Source organism: Girardinichthys multiradiatus, chromosome Y (assembly GCF_021462225.1).
Source record: "Girardinichthys multiradiatus isolate DD_20200921_A chromosome Y, DD_fGirMul_XY1, whole genome shotgun sequence".
Taxonomy (NCBI): domain Eukaryota; kingdom Metazoa; phylum Chordata; class Actinopteri; order Cyprinodontiformes; family Goodeidae; genus Girardinichthys; species Girardinichthys multiradiatus.
This window is the reverse complement of record NC_061818.1, coordinates 36,867,718-36,885,684: the sequence shown is the minus strand read 5'-3', so window position 1 is coordinate 36,885,684 and position 17,967 is coordinate 36,867,718. Positions and strand designations below refer to the sequence as shown.

Sequence of the window (17,967 nt, the reverse complement as noted above, 5' to 3'; positions counted from 1 at the left end):
TGCTGTGCTTATTTTAGACAGCTAGTCTCAGGAACACCTTAATATTCAAACACAATATGACATCACAAGCACAAAGACATTGCGTTGTTGTTAACAATCAGCAACATTTAAAGGTCTTAAAGGAGAATTTAGGCCAGAGAGCAGCATGGGGCTTCCTGTTCAGCACCTTGTGACCTGGTAACACTCAGCGATGTGTTCCGAGTCCGAGCGGGCCAATCTTTATGCTGCCATAAAGGAGTTTTTTACAACGAGGCCCCAAGGGGAGGCCACAGAGGGCGAACTGTGCCATGCTGGAGCCAGTGGAAAGTGCTCGGCTAATGGAAACCACAGAGCAGCTGTAAACGTGCCATGAAGCCGACACGCCCAGCAGCTTCCCTGCTGCTCCACCCAACCATGCTACAGCTGCTGGATCTGCTCACAAACAAACACTGTGCAACGTTTTCAAAGTCAAAATAATATTTATTCCATTCAAGAAAACTGCACAATATAAATATTACAAAAAGGAAGAATTTGTGGGAACTTTAACACTGTTTCTACACAGACTCTTACAAATATTTTCCAACTGATGTTTTTCAGTCATCAGCAACTTCCAGATTCAAAGTTGACTCTGTTAAAACCTGATAAACCAAAAACAGAACAAGATGAGGGGTTAGTGTTCTATACAGGTGCATCTCTATAAATCAAAACATCTTCAAAAAGTTAATTATTTTTGATAATTCAATTTAAGACGTAAAACCCACGTATTATATAGATTCATTAAGTTTCATTTTGATGAATATAGCTTACAGCTAATGTACTCAGTACTTGGTTGGGGCTCCTTTTGCATGAAATACTGCATCCACGCAGCGTGGCATGAAAGAGATCACCCTGTGGTTCTGCTCAGGCGTTCAGGATGCCCAGGTTGCTTTGTTGGTGACCTTCAGTCCGTCAGCATTGTTGGTTCTGGTGTCTCCATAGATTCCCTGTGGAGTTCAGGTCCAGCCAGTCATTATTGGTGCTTTTGGAGGTGTGGGCAGGTGCCAGGTGGTGCATAAAGCCCGTCAACAGAGGGAAGCGTGAGATGCTCTAAAATCTCCTGGTAGATGGCTGCACCAACTTTGGACTTAATAAAACACAGTGGACCAGCACCAGCGGATGACATGGCACCCCACATCATCACTGAGGAAACATCACACTGGATCTGAAACAACTTAGATTCTGTTCCTCTTCAGTCCTCCTCCAGACTCTAGGACCTTGATTTTCAAATAAAATGCAAACTTTGCTTTCATCTGAAAAGAAGACTTTGGACCACTGAGCAACAATCCAGTCCTTTGTCTCCTCAGTTCATGTATGCCGGTTCTGGTGTTGTCTCTGGTTCAGGTGTGATTTAACACAAGGAGCGTGACAGCAGCAGTCCAGGTCTTGGATCCATTTCTGTGGTGGGTCTTGAAGCTCTGACTCCAGCTGAAGTCCACAACTTGTCACCCTGTAATGCTGCAGGTATCCCTGTTGTAAATGCAACTTTTTCCGCCACATATTATCCTTCCACTCAACTTTTAATTGGTATCCCTTCAACTGCGAGCCATAATCGGTAACATCAGCAGAAATGATCCCTTGAAATCAATATTATATGAGTTAAATTACTGAAATAACTTTTTGGTGATATTTTAATCTATCAAGGTGCACTTAGAGCCAGTAAATACTGTTGAAGATGAATAAAACCAAACATTTAAAGCTTCCTGTTAATTGTGATGATTACAGTTTTTCTTTGTCTGGTCAGAAATGCTAAATATTTGGGTTTGGATTTTTTTTCTTCACCTTGTTCTTCAAGTTGATTACAATTGTTTAACAAAACTATGAAAACTGAATAACCTAATTAATGAACCTGTAGTAAAAAATGGCTGCACTATAACTAAGACTTTAGGGATCAAATGTCATGAACCCAATAAAAAATGTCTCTCTGGTTCTGGTGTCATTTAAGCCGTTGCTTTGAGCTCCTTTCAGGAGCGATGAACAGGAACAGCCTTCGGGTTGGTTTGGTGTTAAAAATGAACACAGTTCAGCTTTGGGTTTTACTTTTTTCAGTTTTACAGAAGAACACTGCCGTTGAAATAATGCAGCTTTTATAAAACATGAAAGCAGCAGAAAAAGAGGATTTTCTGCTAAATTTGAACATTTTACATTCAGAAACCAGTAATGCTCTGAAGCGCTTCATGAAAATAACCAAAGGTAATTCGTTTTGTACATTTTTGACAACAATCACACATTCAGAGCAGAGATGTGTTTTTTAAACTAAATTATTTAGCTGCTTGTTGTTTTGGTAAAATGTACTTTCACTCTTTTTAAAGCAAACACTTGAATTTGAAGATTTTCAGTTAAAGCCAGGCATGACTGATTCTGACCCGCTTGGTGATCCTCCTCAGATCCAAGCTGGACTAGTCTGAATCACTACAGACGCATGTTTTCCTCTCACTAAAGTTTGTTTATAGGCCAGACAGAAGCAGAAACAAGCTTTCTAAAAACGTTGCCCACAGTCTGTGTTTTGTGTGAGATCCCAGTGGTTTTGGTTGATTGTCTCAGCGTTTCTTTACACACAATAAACAACTCTACTCCACAGCAAGTTGGAGATGAAGAGCAGGAAGTTCGTTTCCTTTGGCCTGGGAGATCCATCCTGGGAGAAATACTGACAGTAGATGCTGCAGGAGAACCTGGTGCTCTCTAAATTTTTTAACTGCACTTTTGTCATCCAGCAGGACTTTGCTTTCAGCGTTTAGTTTGTAGCTGAAGTCTTGCTGCTTGATTTCGTGTCCATCTTTGCAACCAGCAGCCTTAGAGTGTCTCCTGAAGAGCGAATCAGCTCTCTGCCGCTGAAAAGAGCAGACGCAACAACAAGCTTTGAGACAATGGGAGGAGTTCTACAGCCCAATAAACAAAATATGTTGAAATGTTAGCATTAAATAAGGTGACTCCAGCTCAGTTATGTGTATGAGTCTCTGTAGAGCTGTAAACTTACACGTTATAATCCATTCCAACAAGGCTGACACCGTTTACAGCCAGGATCCGATCCCCTGTTCTCAGTTTCTGACACCGAGCAGCTGGAGAGTCGGGAACAACTGACTTCACGTAGATGCCACTTATTCTCAGCGGCGTTTTCTGCAGCAAAAAGAGGAGATGACAAAACAAAATGAAAAGTATTTTACATGCTTATTCAACACTGTGTTGAACCACCTTTTATTATATCACATTGTGGTTTTATGATTGTTTCTAAATGATTTGAAGTTGCTATGCAGCCTCAGACCTGAACCTTCAGCTGACAGAGTGAAACACTGACCTCATCCTTTAAACAGAGAGCTTAGAAAATATCCTGTTTTGAGCTGGATCCTTACAAGCAGCATGTCTTAAAGAAACCGTTTTTTCATTTCTGTAGATAAATCCAGAGATGCACCAAGAAACCAGCTGCTAATCGGACAATTTTTAGCTTGATCGTCTGTACGCAGCGATCGGCCAGATGGAATCTCAGACATTCAAAATATTTTTCTGATCCATAAATGCACCATACCAAAAGCCACTAGGCTTAACACACAGCAACACTCTTTAGTGTGGAAGTTGTTACTGAGTAAAAAAGGTTCAAAGTTAGCTAGTTTCAGTATAAGTGAGGCGCTTAAAATGGCGATGTGTTTTTCCCTCGACATTTCTCTCGTCTCCACTTCACTAAAACATACCTTAAAGACATGCTGCGCATAAAGAGAAACAGATTTTCTAGTCAACTAATCTCATCAAAACTTTGATGTTGACAGAAATATCTTTTATGCCTGTAAAACTGTCATCTAAATAAATGACTGAACGGCGGTAAAAAAGATCCTAGAGATTCAGTTTAATGTTGGTTATTTACTGAGTTGTCTGTTTGAGACAACACTTGTTCAGACCAGGAGCTCATTATGGGTGAAAGACTCGTCATTAAAGTAAAAATGTGCTGAAAGCACATAAATATTTCACCTCTGCTTCAATTAATTAAAAGTGAAAGGTTAAAAGGTTCTCCACACAAAGACGTCTGTTGATGTCTGCCGGTGGTTTAATAGTTGTGAGGTTGAGTCAGATTTACTAAGCCTGAGTTTCTTTGTTTGGACTAAACTTGGACAGGACACGTGGGCTAAACAAAGTCCAATTTTAAGCATTTGTTTCTGGAATAAAAGGGACAATGACCAGCTGACCTGGAAAAGCCATAAAATGAACTCATGTTAGGAGTAACAGGTTCAGTGGCTTGATAAAACATTTTTCTGAAGATCATTGGGTACTTGGCTAAAAATAACCAAAAAAAGCTGTGAATACTAATCCAGTGTTGAGAAGTAGAAAGACGTGATTGTTATCTCACCGTTCCATCTACAAGGGCCAGTCCAAGACCGTGGGGCCCTCTGCGGATCTCCACTGTGAACACATCCTCTCTGTCTTCTTCTGCTTCCACATTTCCTGTCTCAGTCTCAGAGTTCCCACCGGCTGGACAAACACACAGAAGACAAACCAGTTCAGAGACATGCAGGAATGCAATATCTAGACGTCCACTTCTACACTGGTCCAACTGGACCAATAATGGCTTTACAACACATTCCTCTGCATCGACTTACTTCAACACCAAGGTGGTACACATTGAATGGTCTAATTCTGAAGACTGGGTCAGAACTTATGTAGTTCTGTGGTTGGTCTGGCGTGTAAATATGAAGAACTTTGAACTTTGTTTTTAAACTGTACAGCACCATACAAAAATATTCTCACTTCTTGAACCTTTTACTTCTACTTTTACTTTTACTAGTTCTAAACGCAAACTTTAATGCACTCTATGTGAGAGATCAACAAAAATAATGCATAATTGTAAAGTGAAAGGAAAAGTGTCGTCTGCATTTGTATTCAGCCCCCTGAATGCTTTACAAAACATCTTTAACAGCAGGAAGTGTTTTGGGTTATGTACCAACCAGCTTTGTATCAAGAGACAAAGTTTTCCCTTTTCTTCTTTGCAAAATAGCTCCGTCTCAGTCAGACTGGCTGCACAAAGTCTGTGGACATTAAATTTAAAAGTCTTGCCACAGATTCCCCGTCAGATTTAGGTCCAGATTTGAGTGGGCCATTCTAACGCATGAATATCCTTTGATCTAAACCATTCTTTTCTATCTCTGACTGAACTGTATGTTTAGAGGCTTTATCCTGCTGCAAGGTGAACATCTGGCCCTGTCTCAAGTCACTTACAGCCTCTAACAGCTCCATCCATTTTCTTACCAACTCTGACCAGCTTTCCTAACTGCAGAAGAAAAACATCCCCACAGCACGATGCTGCCACCGCCCTACAAACGGTGTGTTCTATGTGAAGTGCAGAGTTACCTTTCCACCACACGTTTTGCATGAAGACCATAGACCGAACACTGCTTCATCAGATGATCAAAGCTTGGGATATTGATTCATCATCTAACCCAGCTTTAAACTCCTCCACAGCTGTCTCCCTGACCTGTGTGCTTTGTTCCTTCGTCTTCATGACGCAGTTTGTTCTCTAACTATCATCAAAGGCCTTCAAAGAACAGCTACATTTAAAGTATGGACCTGAAACCACACGGGGAGGACTCTCAGAGAACATAAGTGAACAAATTTCCCAAATTATTAACCTAAAGTAACACAATTGTAAAAACCTAACCCACAGATGATAAGAACAGGACCGATAAGCTCATACAGAAGATAAATGGTGTTCACACACTTCTGCCATCTGGGTTTGTTAGTCTTAAATAAATAAATCATGGTCCATCACAATTTTTAGATCATGAAAGTTATTCAAATCTCTTGTCCCATCCTCCACCAAAAAAAGCTGTTCCAAACTATGCTGCTCCACCCTTCCTCTCCTCATCATCCTCCCCCGTGGCTCCCTCTGCCTTTCCCCAACATGTAGCCCGTCTGCCCCCCACGCAGGACCTGTCCTGGACAATGCCGCTGCCGATTAAGATTCCACGCACCAACCCAGCTGTAAAGTCCCATGACAGATCGGCCGCTGCTCTTTTCTCTCCTGACATCACCACCTCTCTGTAGCTCCTCCCGACAGATTAAAAGGATTACTAAACTTTGAAAATACCCCTGGGCAGAAACACAGAGGTAGATGGAGGTTCAGGCCTGGGTGAATGTAACGTGATGTTGACGATAGAAATCATTTTTTTTTAAAAGTATTATTATTATCATTATTATTAATATTAACATTAGGGATGCACGACATACCGATATTATTGGTCAGTGTTGAGACATTTTTTTAAGATATCGGTATCGGTCCCGTAAGTAAAACTGGGCCGATGTTGACAACTGATGTTTATTTCCATCTTGTTGCTGTTTATGTTCTGGCCATTAGTAACACAGCTAAACAAAACGTTAGCTTCGCTGATCCATATTCAATTAACTAAAATATTTATTAAGCTAACGCTAAACTGCTCTACAGCTAAAGAAATTAGTGCTAACCGCTAACCCCTAAGATGACTCAGTCACCTTCCATAACTTGAAGTAAAAACTGCCTTCAGCTACAGTAGCTGCTGCTGCGTCGCACAATGACGTCAGGTCAGGTGTAACAACACACCTGACGGACTCTTCAGGACACGCCCACAACAGAAAGAGACAAACTTGTGAATTTTGTTGTAGTTGGTGACACCTATTTTAACGGAGGCTAAACAGTCCGCTAACGGTTACCAAAGTTAGCAAATCCGCTAAATGAAAAAACGGTTCCGTTGTTAGCGGGTTAGCGGAACCGCTCCCACCGCTGGCCATGTGGTATTTGCTTGGTGATGCAGCGCTGGATTGTGGGGTGTTTAACAGAAGCAGAGAGGCAATGTCAGCAGAGTGGTTGTTTGTTCACGGTGTTGAAAAGATAGGGAAATATTTATAATATATTCAATAACAGTAAATATCAGTTATCGGCCATAACAGCAATATTAATATCAGATATCAATATCAGCCCTAAATGTTTCATATTGGTGAATCCATAGTTATTTTATGAACTTTTTATAAATTTTTATTATTAACTTTCTCCAATTATTGCAGAACCCGTGAGCAATGGGAAATTTAAAACATTAGTTATTCTTAGTTATTAGTTATTAATAACATTAGTTATTTCCTTTATTCTTTTAATGGCCAACAGAATTTCTTTGCAAAGATGTCACATAATAAACAGCTGCAGGTGTTTTCCAATGAGAACTACAACATTTTTAATTCTTAGCTCATTAACATGTAAAGTTATTTGACCGCAGTATGTTACCATTTTAAGGCAATTACTGGGATTACCTGCCATTAAGGACGGACACTCAGCACACACAGTGATGGTGCCAGATGGCTCGGTTTCAGTGTAATTCCTTAATGCATTTTGGCAAACTGCTTTCAATAAAGGCACTGAGAGAAAACACAGAGCACCAAGAACCAATGAGAGTAAAGACACCTGATTAAGGTCAAAATCCTCCAGCTTAAATTTGTATAAGGGCACACAACCAGGCAGCGAGGGGAGGAGGGCTGTGATGGAGCGTATGAGCACAGGGTGAATCTAAATCACATGAGACTAAAAGGATCTTTGGTCTGGATCAAATCTGAGTTCCTTTTCTCCAGAATCTACAAAAAATACTGAAGACTAAAAGTAGTTTAACTTTTAGTCTTCCAGTTGTTATCACGGATAATACTGCATGATTTCTGTGTTTAAAAAGATGGTGTCTTTACTGCATCCAAATACATTTTTGTGTTTTGAGTGTTTGCGTCCGTTGTCAAAAACATAAAACATATTTGACTCATTTACTTCTAAAAATGTTTCCGTGTAAAAATAAATGTACTTGTAAAGAGACTAAGGAAGTAAAAATGGAGGACAAGAAGACAAAGTCTAAAATAAGTTAAACGGGAGTTTAATTATGCCAACCAGCATCACATCACCAGGCAACTAACTGTTTGAAATAACAGCTGGCTCTTCTTACACTGATCAGGCATTAAATTATGACCGGTGCAGGGAATAACTGATTATCTCTTCCTGGTGACACCTGTCAGTGGGTGGGATGCTGTACAGAAGGCAGCAGCATTTGAGTGAGGTTGACAGAGGCCAAACTGTGAAGACTGGACGAAGGGGTCAGAGCATCTCGAAAGGTGCAGACCAACTACACCCTGTCATAGATATAATATTCCCTGATGTTCTGGCCTCTTTCAGCAAAATAATGCTTGAATAATGGTTTGAGGAGCTTTCCCAGATCTCAATTCAATCAAGCAAATAAGCCTGATCCATGGAGGCCCCCCCCCCTCACAACTTCTCTGACTTACAGGATCCGCTGCTAACATGTTGGTCCCACAGAACACCTTCAAGGGTCTGGTCGAGTCCACCTCACAACAGGTCTGGGCTGTTTTGGCTGCAAATGGGGACCAACATACCATTAAACGGATTGTCATAAAGTTATGCCAGACCAGTGTATAATTTAGTTTGTGCCTGTTGAACCTGCTGGAAACTGTTAGTCCAGAGAGGTTCTCACCTTCTGAAATGCTGCATGTTCCTCTCCTTATGTGGAAAAGGTTTTCCAGCTTTGTTAAACTTTTAAAACACTCCCACTGAGAAAGGAGCGGTTTCCACTGGCAGGTCCAAGAGCTGCAGTATTTTGGTTCAAATTTCTGACACATGGAAAATTTAGGTTTCATTTATAAACCTTTCTTCTGACTCCCTATGACTCCTCCAAATGACCTCATGATGGAGGCGTTCATAAACAATGGGGGTGGGAGAGGAAACAGTCTTTCCTTTAACACAGCAAACCCACCCTGTGTAACCCTTCCACTTAAAATTCCTGAGCTGAATGAGTAAAAGATGAAGTGAAGACGGCGAAAGGCGCTACGCCTTTTTCATGTGTGGGGAACTTTATGTGGACCTGGAACTGCTGTTACAGCTGCTCCTGAAAGGCGAGTCACTGCATACGTTTTTTTGAGTGCCAGTGTGTAACAGGAGGTAAACGAGGTTCTGGGAGGAGTGACTGCAGCTGATCTCCTTCCAGACGTTAGTAACAGGGCACGTGGTTTGCTCTGAAGAGGCAGAGCTGTGTGTCATCTGAATGAAAACCTGCTGTGGTAAAGTAAAGCCATGAATGGGCCTTTGAGATGCAGTCGAGCTGTCATCATGTGTGGCGCCGGGCTGGTTTACTCTTTGTTTCATGGTTTCTGTGAGCACTTTTACTCCTCATTATCATCTGCTGTCATCAGGTTATACTTAATGTCTTTCAGCTGTTATTACTGTTTTAAAAGACCACTTTAAAGAATGTGTGACATCAAGAATATTTGTATAATCTGGGCTGGAAACCTTAAATTGGTTCTTTTCAGTAATAAGGAGGTCATTATTCATTTATTTAATTGTAGGCAACAATCAGTCGTTTTAAATGACTTTAAACCAACTAGTCTCTCTGGTTTTTAAAGTAAAAATGTCTCATGACTTATTATTAAATTGATCAATTTTATCTGAAGGATGAATGACACCTTTCTGTCAGGTCAGTGATTCATAAATAATCTTTCATAGAGAAGAAATTGCATCTAATACCTGTTGGCATCTTCTTGCTATTGATGAATTAAACTACAGAAATAAAAAAAGACAGAAGGTATCATTTACAAGAGAAATAATTGGACTTGAACAGATGTGAGCTTGTTTTCTATAAATTAAGAAGAATAAAGACCCTAAAAGCTTCAAGATTCCTGTTTGATTCACAGGTTTCTCGAGGGTCTAATTAGAAGTTTTACAAGCTATATTTAAGTATTTTGAGAAGAAAAATTGAAGATTCTAACGTTACAAACTAGCAGAGAAAACACTAACAGGAATCTTTTCTGCTTCTAAATTCAGACAAGACAGAAGTTGTCATCTTTGAAAAAGAAACTGCTTAGTCAATCACTTAACCTGGATGGCATTAAATTGACCTCCGGTAATAAAGTAAAAAACCTTGGTGTTATTTTTGACCAGGACATGTCTTTTAAATCCAATATTAAACAAGTTTCTAGGATTTCCTTCTTTCATCTCCGGAACATTGCCAAAATTAGAAATATTCTATCCTGGAGTGACGCTGAAAAACTAGTCCATGCATTTGTTACTTCAAGGCTGGACTATTGTAATTCTTTACTATCAGGATGTCCACAAAATGCAGTTAAAAACCTTCAGCTGATTAAAAATGCTGCAGCAAGAGTTCTGATAAAAATTTAAAAGAGAGATCATATTTCTCCTATTTTAGCTTCCCTTCATTGGCTCCCTGTTAAATCCAGAATAGAATTAAAAATTCTCCTCCTCACATATAAAGCCCTTAATGATCTAGCTCCATCATACATCAGAGATCTGATTGGTCCATATGTTCCTAACAGAGCACTTTGTTCTCAGACTGCAGGTTTTTAACTGAAACTAAAACTTAATTACAGAATTTGTTAATAGAAAGACATAAAGTTGTTGAAGACCTGCAGCTGCAGGTGGCTTTAAACAAACAGAACAATACAACAGCAGCTTGGAATGTCAGGAAATGAGGGGCAGGAGTGAAGTTTGGAGAAAAATGTTGTATTTTGTCTAGACTAAAGGTTCGTGTTGCCTACATAATAAAATCTAGTAGGCCCTTGAACTGGGCAGGTGAACAGTGTGTCTTTGGAGATGAAAAGGTCAAAGGTCAGGTGTTGGCTCACACAATATAAATGAATTACAGTTTAGCTCAAACGCAACAGAGGCTAATTAATATCAGATAATGTTTTACATGAGTGAAAGGTAAACAACCTAAAGAAATCTTCAGTTTGCACTCATTAAGACAAAAGCAGTGGCCTGACCCATCTTGTTGCTGACCTTCTGCCTTCAGTTACCTTTCTTTAGCTGGCGGATGCCCTCCCGCAGATCAGCCTCCAACTCAGCCAGCTCCATACCCTGCGGAGTGTTGGGTGGAGTGAGGAGGCATGAAGGGTCCAGAGCCAGGCTTTTGTGGTAGCTTGTGTGGGCCGCTCCAGGGAGGGTGTTCTGCAGCTGCAGGCTCTTCAGCTTTTGGGCCAGAACTGCTTCACAGCTGGTCAGATCACCATGAGATCCTTGGGCCTGACCGGGTTCTGCAGGGGAGGAAAGGTCAGAATCTGCTTCCGGACTGGGGCAAGGAGAAGCCACCTGGTGGGCTGGTGAGGTCACTGAAGGACTGTCAAGGCTTGTACCCTTAGAAACCTGAGTTTGGGCGACATGAAGTTTATCAGAGACAGATGTTGAACCATCACATTTCCTGACGCACTCAGGGTCACAGGGACCTTGTTACCTGTTCTTCGGCATACGTTTCGGTCTGGGATTTAATGTGAGGAAGCCTGCCAATAAAGTCCTGCAGATAAGAGAGCTGTTCAAAAAGAGCCGGCTCCACGATTGGTTTACCGAGCTCCAGGTGAAACGTGCTGCTGGGCAGGATGAGTGGCGGGTGGTTGTCAAAGCTCTCCAGGATGTCTGCTATAAAGAAGAAGAAGACGAAGAAGAAGAAACTGTTATTACCCATAACTAACAGCCTAAGCTTTATTGAAGGCAAGCTAATGAAATTCAACCCTGCATGTTAAAATGAAGCTAGAGCTTTTGGTTTTAAATGCTGATTATGAGCAGCCAAGCTGCTCTTGTTTGATCCAGCAGGAAGAAATATATCTGAGTCCTGAGCGCTGAAGCTGACTGGAGGAGACAGGCTGAAAAGAAAGGACTACTTTAAAAGCCTAATCACAATACATCTGCAGTAAATCATGTTCCTTCTGTGTTTTAGTTTTGCTCAACAACAAAGTGGCATCCAGAGCTTCTACATTTTAAGATGCTGTTTGTCTGGCTCTATCTGAGAAAGCCTCATGTGCTGTTCATAAACAACAGAGAATGTGCTGTTTTTAATCAAAAACAGCATGGATGAAACCAGACTTTACTCTTTCAGCTGATGCTGTGCCAGCTCCAAGCTGTGTTTAGACAGACTCGGTTCCCTTGTGTTTTATTACATGATTTTATTTAATTTCTAACAGTCTTCGTTTATCGTGAAGAGTTGTGCATGCCAAATATCAAGTTTGAACATGCAAGCTACATAATACGTTGATCTGCTTCCTGCTGAAGTGCGGTCACTCCAGTTTACAGTGAACAATAACATCCTGCGAACAACCGGGTCCAAAACTGGTTCTGTCTATGAGACAAACTGGTGCAAGTTGCTTGTATCTAAAGTTTAGTGATTTATATGGTATTATGATAATTAAAGATAATGACAATGATGATGATAATTAATCCTCATACAGATGGTCTCTATCCCTGGAACTCACCAGTCCTGACTGCATGCTCGCCATCTTCTGCTGATGGACTCCATCCACTCGGACAGGGCCTACCAGCGCTGTACTCCCTCAGCATGTGGTGAAGCTGGGCTGGTTTCAGAGCAGCAAACTCAGTCCTGAGGGAAGCCCAGGAAGCCTGGATGAACACAGAAACGTCCGCAAACATGAAAAACGTTCTCTGAACCTAAAGTCCTGTTGTTGGTGTAGGAATGAACGGGTACTTTCCCATTCTGGAGGTTTCAATACAAGCAAACAGTCATTACGACTCCCTCATTAACATGTAAAGTAAAACAATTAGAGAATGAATAAACAGGTTTTAACTCCATTGTCCCACAACCAGATGTGGTAAAAAGCCTTGTGGGAAAATATTTCTCAGACTTGAGAAATACAGGAGAAGTTAGAAAGACGGTTGGATCTCCAGCAGCTCTTCTTCTGTTTCTGCTCTGTAAAAATCGGGCGCTGGATTTCATTTAGGAACATCCTCTTTGTTTAGTACACTGTGAGAAGTGTACTGTTGTTGTGCAAGTGTTTGCCGTTGTATGAATATTCCCATTCCAGCCGTTCAACCACGTGTCAGAAGGTCCAGATCTGATCTCTTTGTGACTAAGGGAAGCAGCTAACAGATGAGGAAACACATGATTCATTGGAGAGTGTGATTACAGCAAAACACACATAATAAACATGATATGGTTCCTTCTGATTATTTCCAATTGAATCTGAGGAAGTAAGACTTTAGCCAGACGTTCTAAGCAACAACAGAACCGAAAACAGAGAGCTCTTCTGACTCCACATTAAGTCCAACTGGAGGTGATGTTTTAGATCGGCTTGTGAACAACAGAAACCTAAAAATGTCTCTGGATGTTAGCTGCTAAACAAGTTATTGTTTAGCAGCTAACATCTTCTATTCTTCTAAAATATCTGTCCATAAAACAAGCAGTGCCACATTTGTCTGGTGTAGTTTACCACAATACCAGCCAGCAGGCCACTTCAGACCCGTAGATGGAAAAATAAAAAGCCGTCGAGGGCGTGGTCCGTTCTGTAGCAACCACAGAAAGTGATCTCATTCCAGAGCCACGATATATAGAAAATTAGCAGCTTCTGCAAGCAGGCTGCACCATGAAGAGACGGGTCCCCGGCAGCTGTAGTGGTGCTGAGCTTCTGCTGGCTGTTTCAGCTGTGAGTCATGCTGTGAAATCAGGTGTCAAACTCTGTAAAACTAAGATCTCATACTTAAAACAATTCAGAGAAACATCTGATGCACTGAGGGGTCAAATTAGTTACTTTGAGCTCCAGTAAAAATGTGTTGGTGTTTTAGAAAGGAACACTTGTAATGGTTTGTTTATGGGTTTTAAATCCAGGTAAGAAGGGTGGTGACATGTTGGTAGGAAATGGGGGTATGAACTGGTGACAGGTCAAACTGGCATCTGAAAATAAACACTTTAAACCAGAGGAATTAAAACTAAATACTGCTAACCAGCCTGTGTCTACACATAAGCCATAGCTTTATCTGAACCTCATCAAACTGCTATTTTATCCTTAACTAAAGTCCCTCTGACTTACACTAATCTCTCTGTGCGTTGTTTCCCACATCAACAAGCTAAACACATTATCCTAAACCTTCATGTCTTCACACACATGCTCTGATCTAAATACCTTATTAAAAATGAGATGGCACATTAATTTAGCTGTTATAGAAAGTAGGAAAGACCAGCCATGGCAGCCTGACAGCAAAAAAACACCCAGCATGTTTAATTTCTGGAGAAATATAACCTGTGGCTCAGTGGAAAGGTTTTTCACAACTGCTGTGAGCTGTTATAGAAAAGTCCTAATTCACAGTCATTTTGTTTGTTTGTTTTCTACTCTGACTCAGTTTTTAACAACAGGCCAAGTGTGAACGCGAGTGTGTGCTTCTTCAATTCAATTCAAAAATACTTTATTAATCCCAAAAGGAAATTAAATGTTGTTGTAGCTCATTATGAAGGTTTCTTCAAAGCGCCGTTGTAGATGCTGATGGCTTCCTGTCATATGAAGAGTAAACAAGATCTAAACAGGTAACTAAGAGAACAATGTGCTTAAAGAGGATTAGGAGCTCAGTTGGCAAGCTTCTGCAACGAAGCTGAAACTGAAACATAAACAGTTTATTCTTTTATGTGCCGTGTTTTCTGGATGTTTTGGTGTTTAATTCCTGACATACAATGAAATGCAGGATATGAAACACTTTAGGAAGGCTTTCCTGTAATGACCTAATAAAATCCTTCTTCCAAACTAAAGCCAACAGGATCTGGTTATAGGTTAAACATTATTCCTGCTCCAGGATTTATTCTTCACCTTCAGGAACACCATGACGTCATGAGTTGAACATTTTAGTGTATTTACTGACTTGGTTCCTGCAAGATGTTTCCTTGTTTTCTGTGGTAGTAGAACAATAAAGCACTAACTTGGGTCCACATTCAGAACTTGTTTCAGTATTTAAGCCATTTTTCATGCTTTGAAATAATAAAAACACAAAATAAATATTTAGCATTGCTGCGTTTGAAGGTGAAGAAACTTGATCAGTCATACTGACACGTTAAAGAGAATAAAAACACTAAGATTGACATCAGCAGGACATTGCTCTCAGGGCTACGCCTGCAGTTAGACAAACAGGAAAAGAGAAGCGGATGTCTGCTGACCTGCAGAAGGGTTTCTTTGGGTGTGGCCAGCAGATTGACAGCAGCAGAGAGCTTCTGGAAGAATTCACTGGCAAGATCACCCAGGCCGATGTTCTGGACCCAGTCCATCAGCAGGTCCAGGTTGGCCCGGATCTGCACACCGCGGGACCACTGGTAGAATCCAGCCACAGATCCTGTACAACCAAAATCTTAAATCACACTAAAGCATCTTACTTCTTTTTCAAGACATTTTATGTTCTAAAGAAAAGAAAGAAATCTGAATTCTAACATTAAAATGTCATGTTTAGGTGGTGCAACATCACCCAGCTAGGGGCGGTATCTTTTAGGAAAATAGTTGTCAAACTCTTGTATTTGACTGTATATTTAGTCTCATAATGAACATTTCAAGATGCAATCCCTGAGAAGCAATCTGTTCCACACAAACAGCCACTTTACATTTGACTTTAGTAAATTACTACTTAAGGGTAGGACGGTACCACATTCGGAAATGGGATTCTGATATTATTGCTTCCACAATCTCTGTGACCTTTAGCATCTTGGGCAGATCATCTGTGCCTGCTGTGATCATCCACTGCAGTGACACTTCATCCCACAGACTGAAAATCTTATTGGTATGCAAAGTGTGTACTCATGAAAACTGGAAATAACAACCAGCAAATATTGCATTCCATAAAGTTTAATATTATTCATGCACACCCTGAAATTGGGATGACAGATTGTGCAGCCCTTCCTGAGAAGTCCACGTATTGAAGAGTGAAGGATACAAAAATGTACATAATGTATCAGTGGTGCCAGAAAGAAAGAAATCACACAACCATAATCCTCATTAAAATAGCTCAGAAAGCTAAGAACTAAAGTTAAGATGATCCTTGATGCTAAGCTGTGACATTACCTCTCTCCATGAGGATGTTGAACAGTGAGGCATTGATGAAGAAGAACAGGTAGGCACAAAGTTGTAGTGAGATGTCTGGATGCACTTGAAAGGCCGTGAGAAGCTTCAGCGCCTCCTTGAGCACCTCCAGGATGTTGTTGAGGCTGTCAGGCACTCGCAGCTGACCGTTTTCTGTGAATGGGTTCCCATCCAGCAGACCAGTCAGGGCGGAATACATACTCTGTGTCGGGAGGTGAGAGAGCATTCAAACATTGCTGGATGGATGTCTAGTTTTTCTGTTATCGCACACTACATCATGGTCTTCATCTCTTATCTCGCATGCTGCTGCTGCTGAGTTCAGAACATAATGGCAGAATAACTCAGACTGTGAGGGATTCACAGATAACACAGAATTGTGGTACATTTTCCCAACACAAAAACAAAAGGAAGTTTGGTTTTCTACAGGTTTGCTGAGGTTAGACTCAATCCAGCAGCAACAAACTATAAAGAAGTTGTTGACTTTGACTGATATACGATAAGTTTAGCGATAGGTTGAAACCATGGGAACTGGTATTACTGTTATTTTGGTGACATTTAACACTCACCAGAAATCCTGTTAGTGTACCAACAACATTACATTGTCCTTAAATGTCACCTTCATGGCACTTGTGGCCATGAATCTGGAACGTAATAAGCCATGAAGAGGAGATAGCAAACACATGGAAGGAGGTGCTCTGGTAAGATGAGATCTACATGCCTACATTTATGACCAACATGCAAAAGCCTATTTACTATATGATGGAAAATGTATGTTACACTTTGACACATGGTGGTGGCAGCATCATCCTGCAGGGAGCTTTTCCTCAGTGGGGAGGGGTTAGCAGGTCAGAGTTGATGGGATGATGGATGCAGCTAAATGATATTCTCAGACCTTCTCTTTCTAACCTTACTGAGCTTGAGTTAGTTTCCAAAGAATGGACATTTTTTTTTGTCTTTAGATGCTCAAAGCTAACAGAGACAAAACCTTGACTGTTGCAGCAAAAGGTGGTTCTACAACGTATTGACTTTCTAAAACACAGAATAGAAAATCCCCACAGTGTTTTTGGTTAGAAGTTGACAAAATGTTCAAGGGGTAAAATAAGTTTGCAGGTATAAAGGGAAGACGTGCAAACAGAGCAGATTCAGCTTGCAATTCTGTTTTACTGAGCCCAAACTGATAATCTGCCGTTATCACAGCTGCTGGTTCTGGCATGTCTCTGCGACTGTTTCACATCTATGACATCGACAACAAACCCTCACACACACACACACACCCACACACCATAAGTGAGATAAAAACTTCAGCCCTGCTGGAACACGCCGTCAGCCCACAGTAACCCTGCGTGTTTGAAGCAACAAGTCAGCTGGGTTTACTGTGAAGCTCAGCAGGTGTTATCATGGAGACCACATGCTGAGAAACAACAGATGGTGGATGATTGTTACAGAGAGGATGGGAAAATGTTTTAAATGTTGGTTCAGGCTTCACTCGGTTTGCCCTGCTTCATTTCAAGTTCAATCATAACTAGTCTGAGGTAGAGGAGAGGTCAAGGAATCCAGTCTGAACATTCAGTCGTCCACAGGAAATCGAAGGGAAGATATTTTTCAGGTCCTCCCTCCCTTTCCTCTTTTGAGTGTTCTCTGATGACAGCTTGTTTTCATCTGCTGGAAACAGTTCGAAGCTGTTATTCATCCCTTTCTTTAATTACAAAAAACATCTTAACTATATACATATATAGATTTATAAAAGAAGTATATGAGACGTAAGCAATATTTTATAATGAAACCTCCTTTAAAGCTGGAGCTGATTACTAATCCATAAACTCAACAGACAAACCCTGCTTCAAGTACATACCCTTCAGTGAAAGCCAGTTTTAAATATATAATTAAGCTTTGGAGCAAAATCATTGCAAATATCCCATAGTTTTAAAACAAGAGAACAGACTGTTCCTGCTTCCTTCCCCACCTTCCTTAAACAGTCACTGTGGAGGGTGGTGGTGTTTCAGGAACCTCCCTCAGATGGTTAAACTAATAAAATAGTTCAGTTTGCTCTCCGGTTTGTGTTTTCTTTAAAAATAAAATTACCTCAGGCTTTAAAGCTCGACGCATCAG

General features: G+C 40.8%; 1 protein-coding gene across 2 annotated transcripts in view; it reads right to left on the bottom strand.

Annotated features, from left to right (window-relative positions):
• Window positions 1–438: 438 nt before the first annotated feature.
• The window catches only part of LOC124864484 (ras-associating and dilute domain-containing protein-like), a 39,472-nt gene continuing 21,943 nt past the window's right edge, over window positions 439–17,967 (bottom strand). The window contains exons 9-16 of one of the 2 annotated variants that reach the window (XM_047359281.1): window positions 15,841–16,060; window positions 14,949–15,121; window positions 12,268–12,412; window positions 11,256–11,437; window positions 10,822–11,167; window positions 4,352–4,473; window positions 2,993–3,132; window positions 439–2,846 (exon numbers count right to left, since the gene is read on the bottom strand). In XM_047359281.1, the coding sequence (XP_047215237.1) occupies window positions 2,750–2,846; window positions 2,993–3,132; window positions 4,352–4,473; window positions 10,822–11,167; window positions 11,256–11,437; window positions 12,268–12,412; window positions 14,949–15,121; window positions 15,841–16,060 (1,425 nt within the window). In that variant the 3' untranslated portion in view covers window positions 439–2,749. The remainder of the gene's footprint in view (window positions 2,847–2,992; window positions 3,133–4,351; window positions 4,474–10,821; window positions 11,168–11,255; window positions 11,438–12,267; window positions 12,413–14,948; window positions 15,122–15,840; window positions 16,061–17,967) is intronic. The other variant, XM_047359282.1, reaches the window with a different exon arrangement.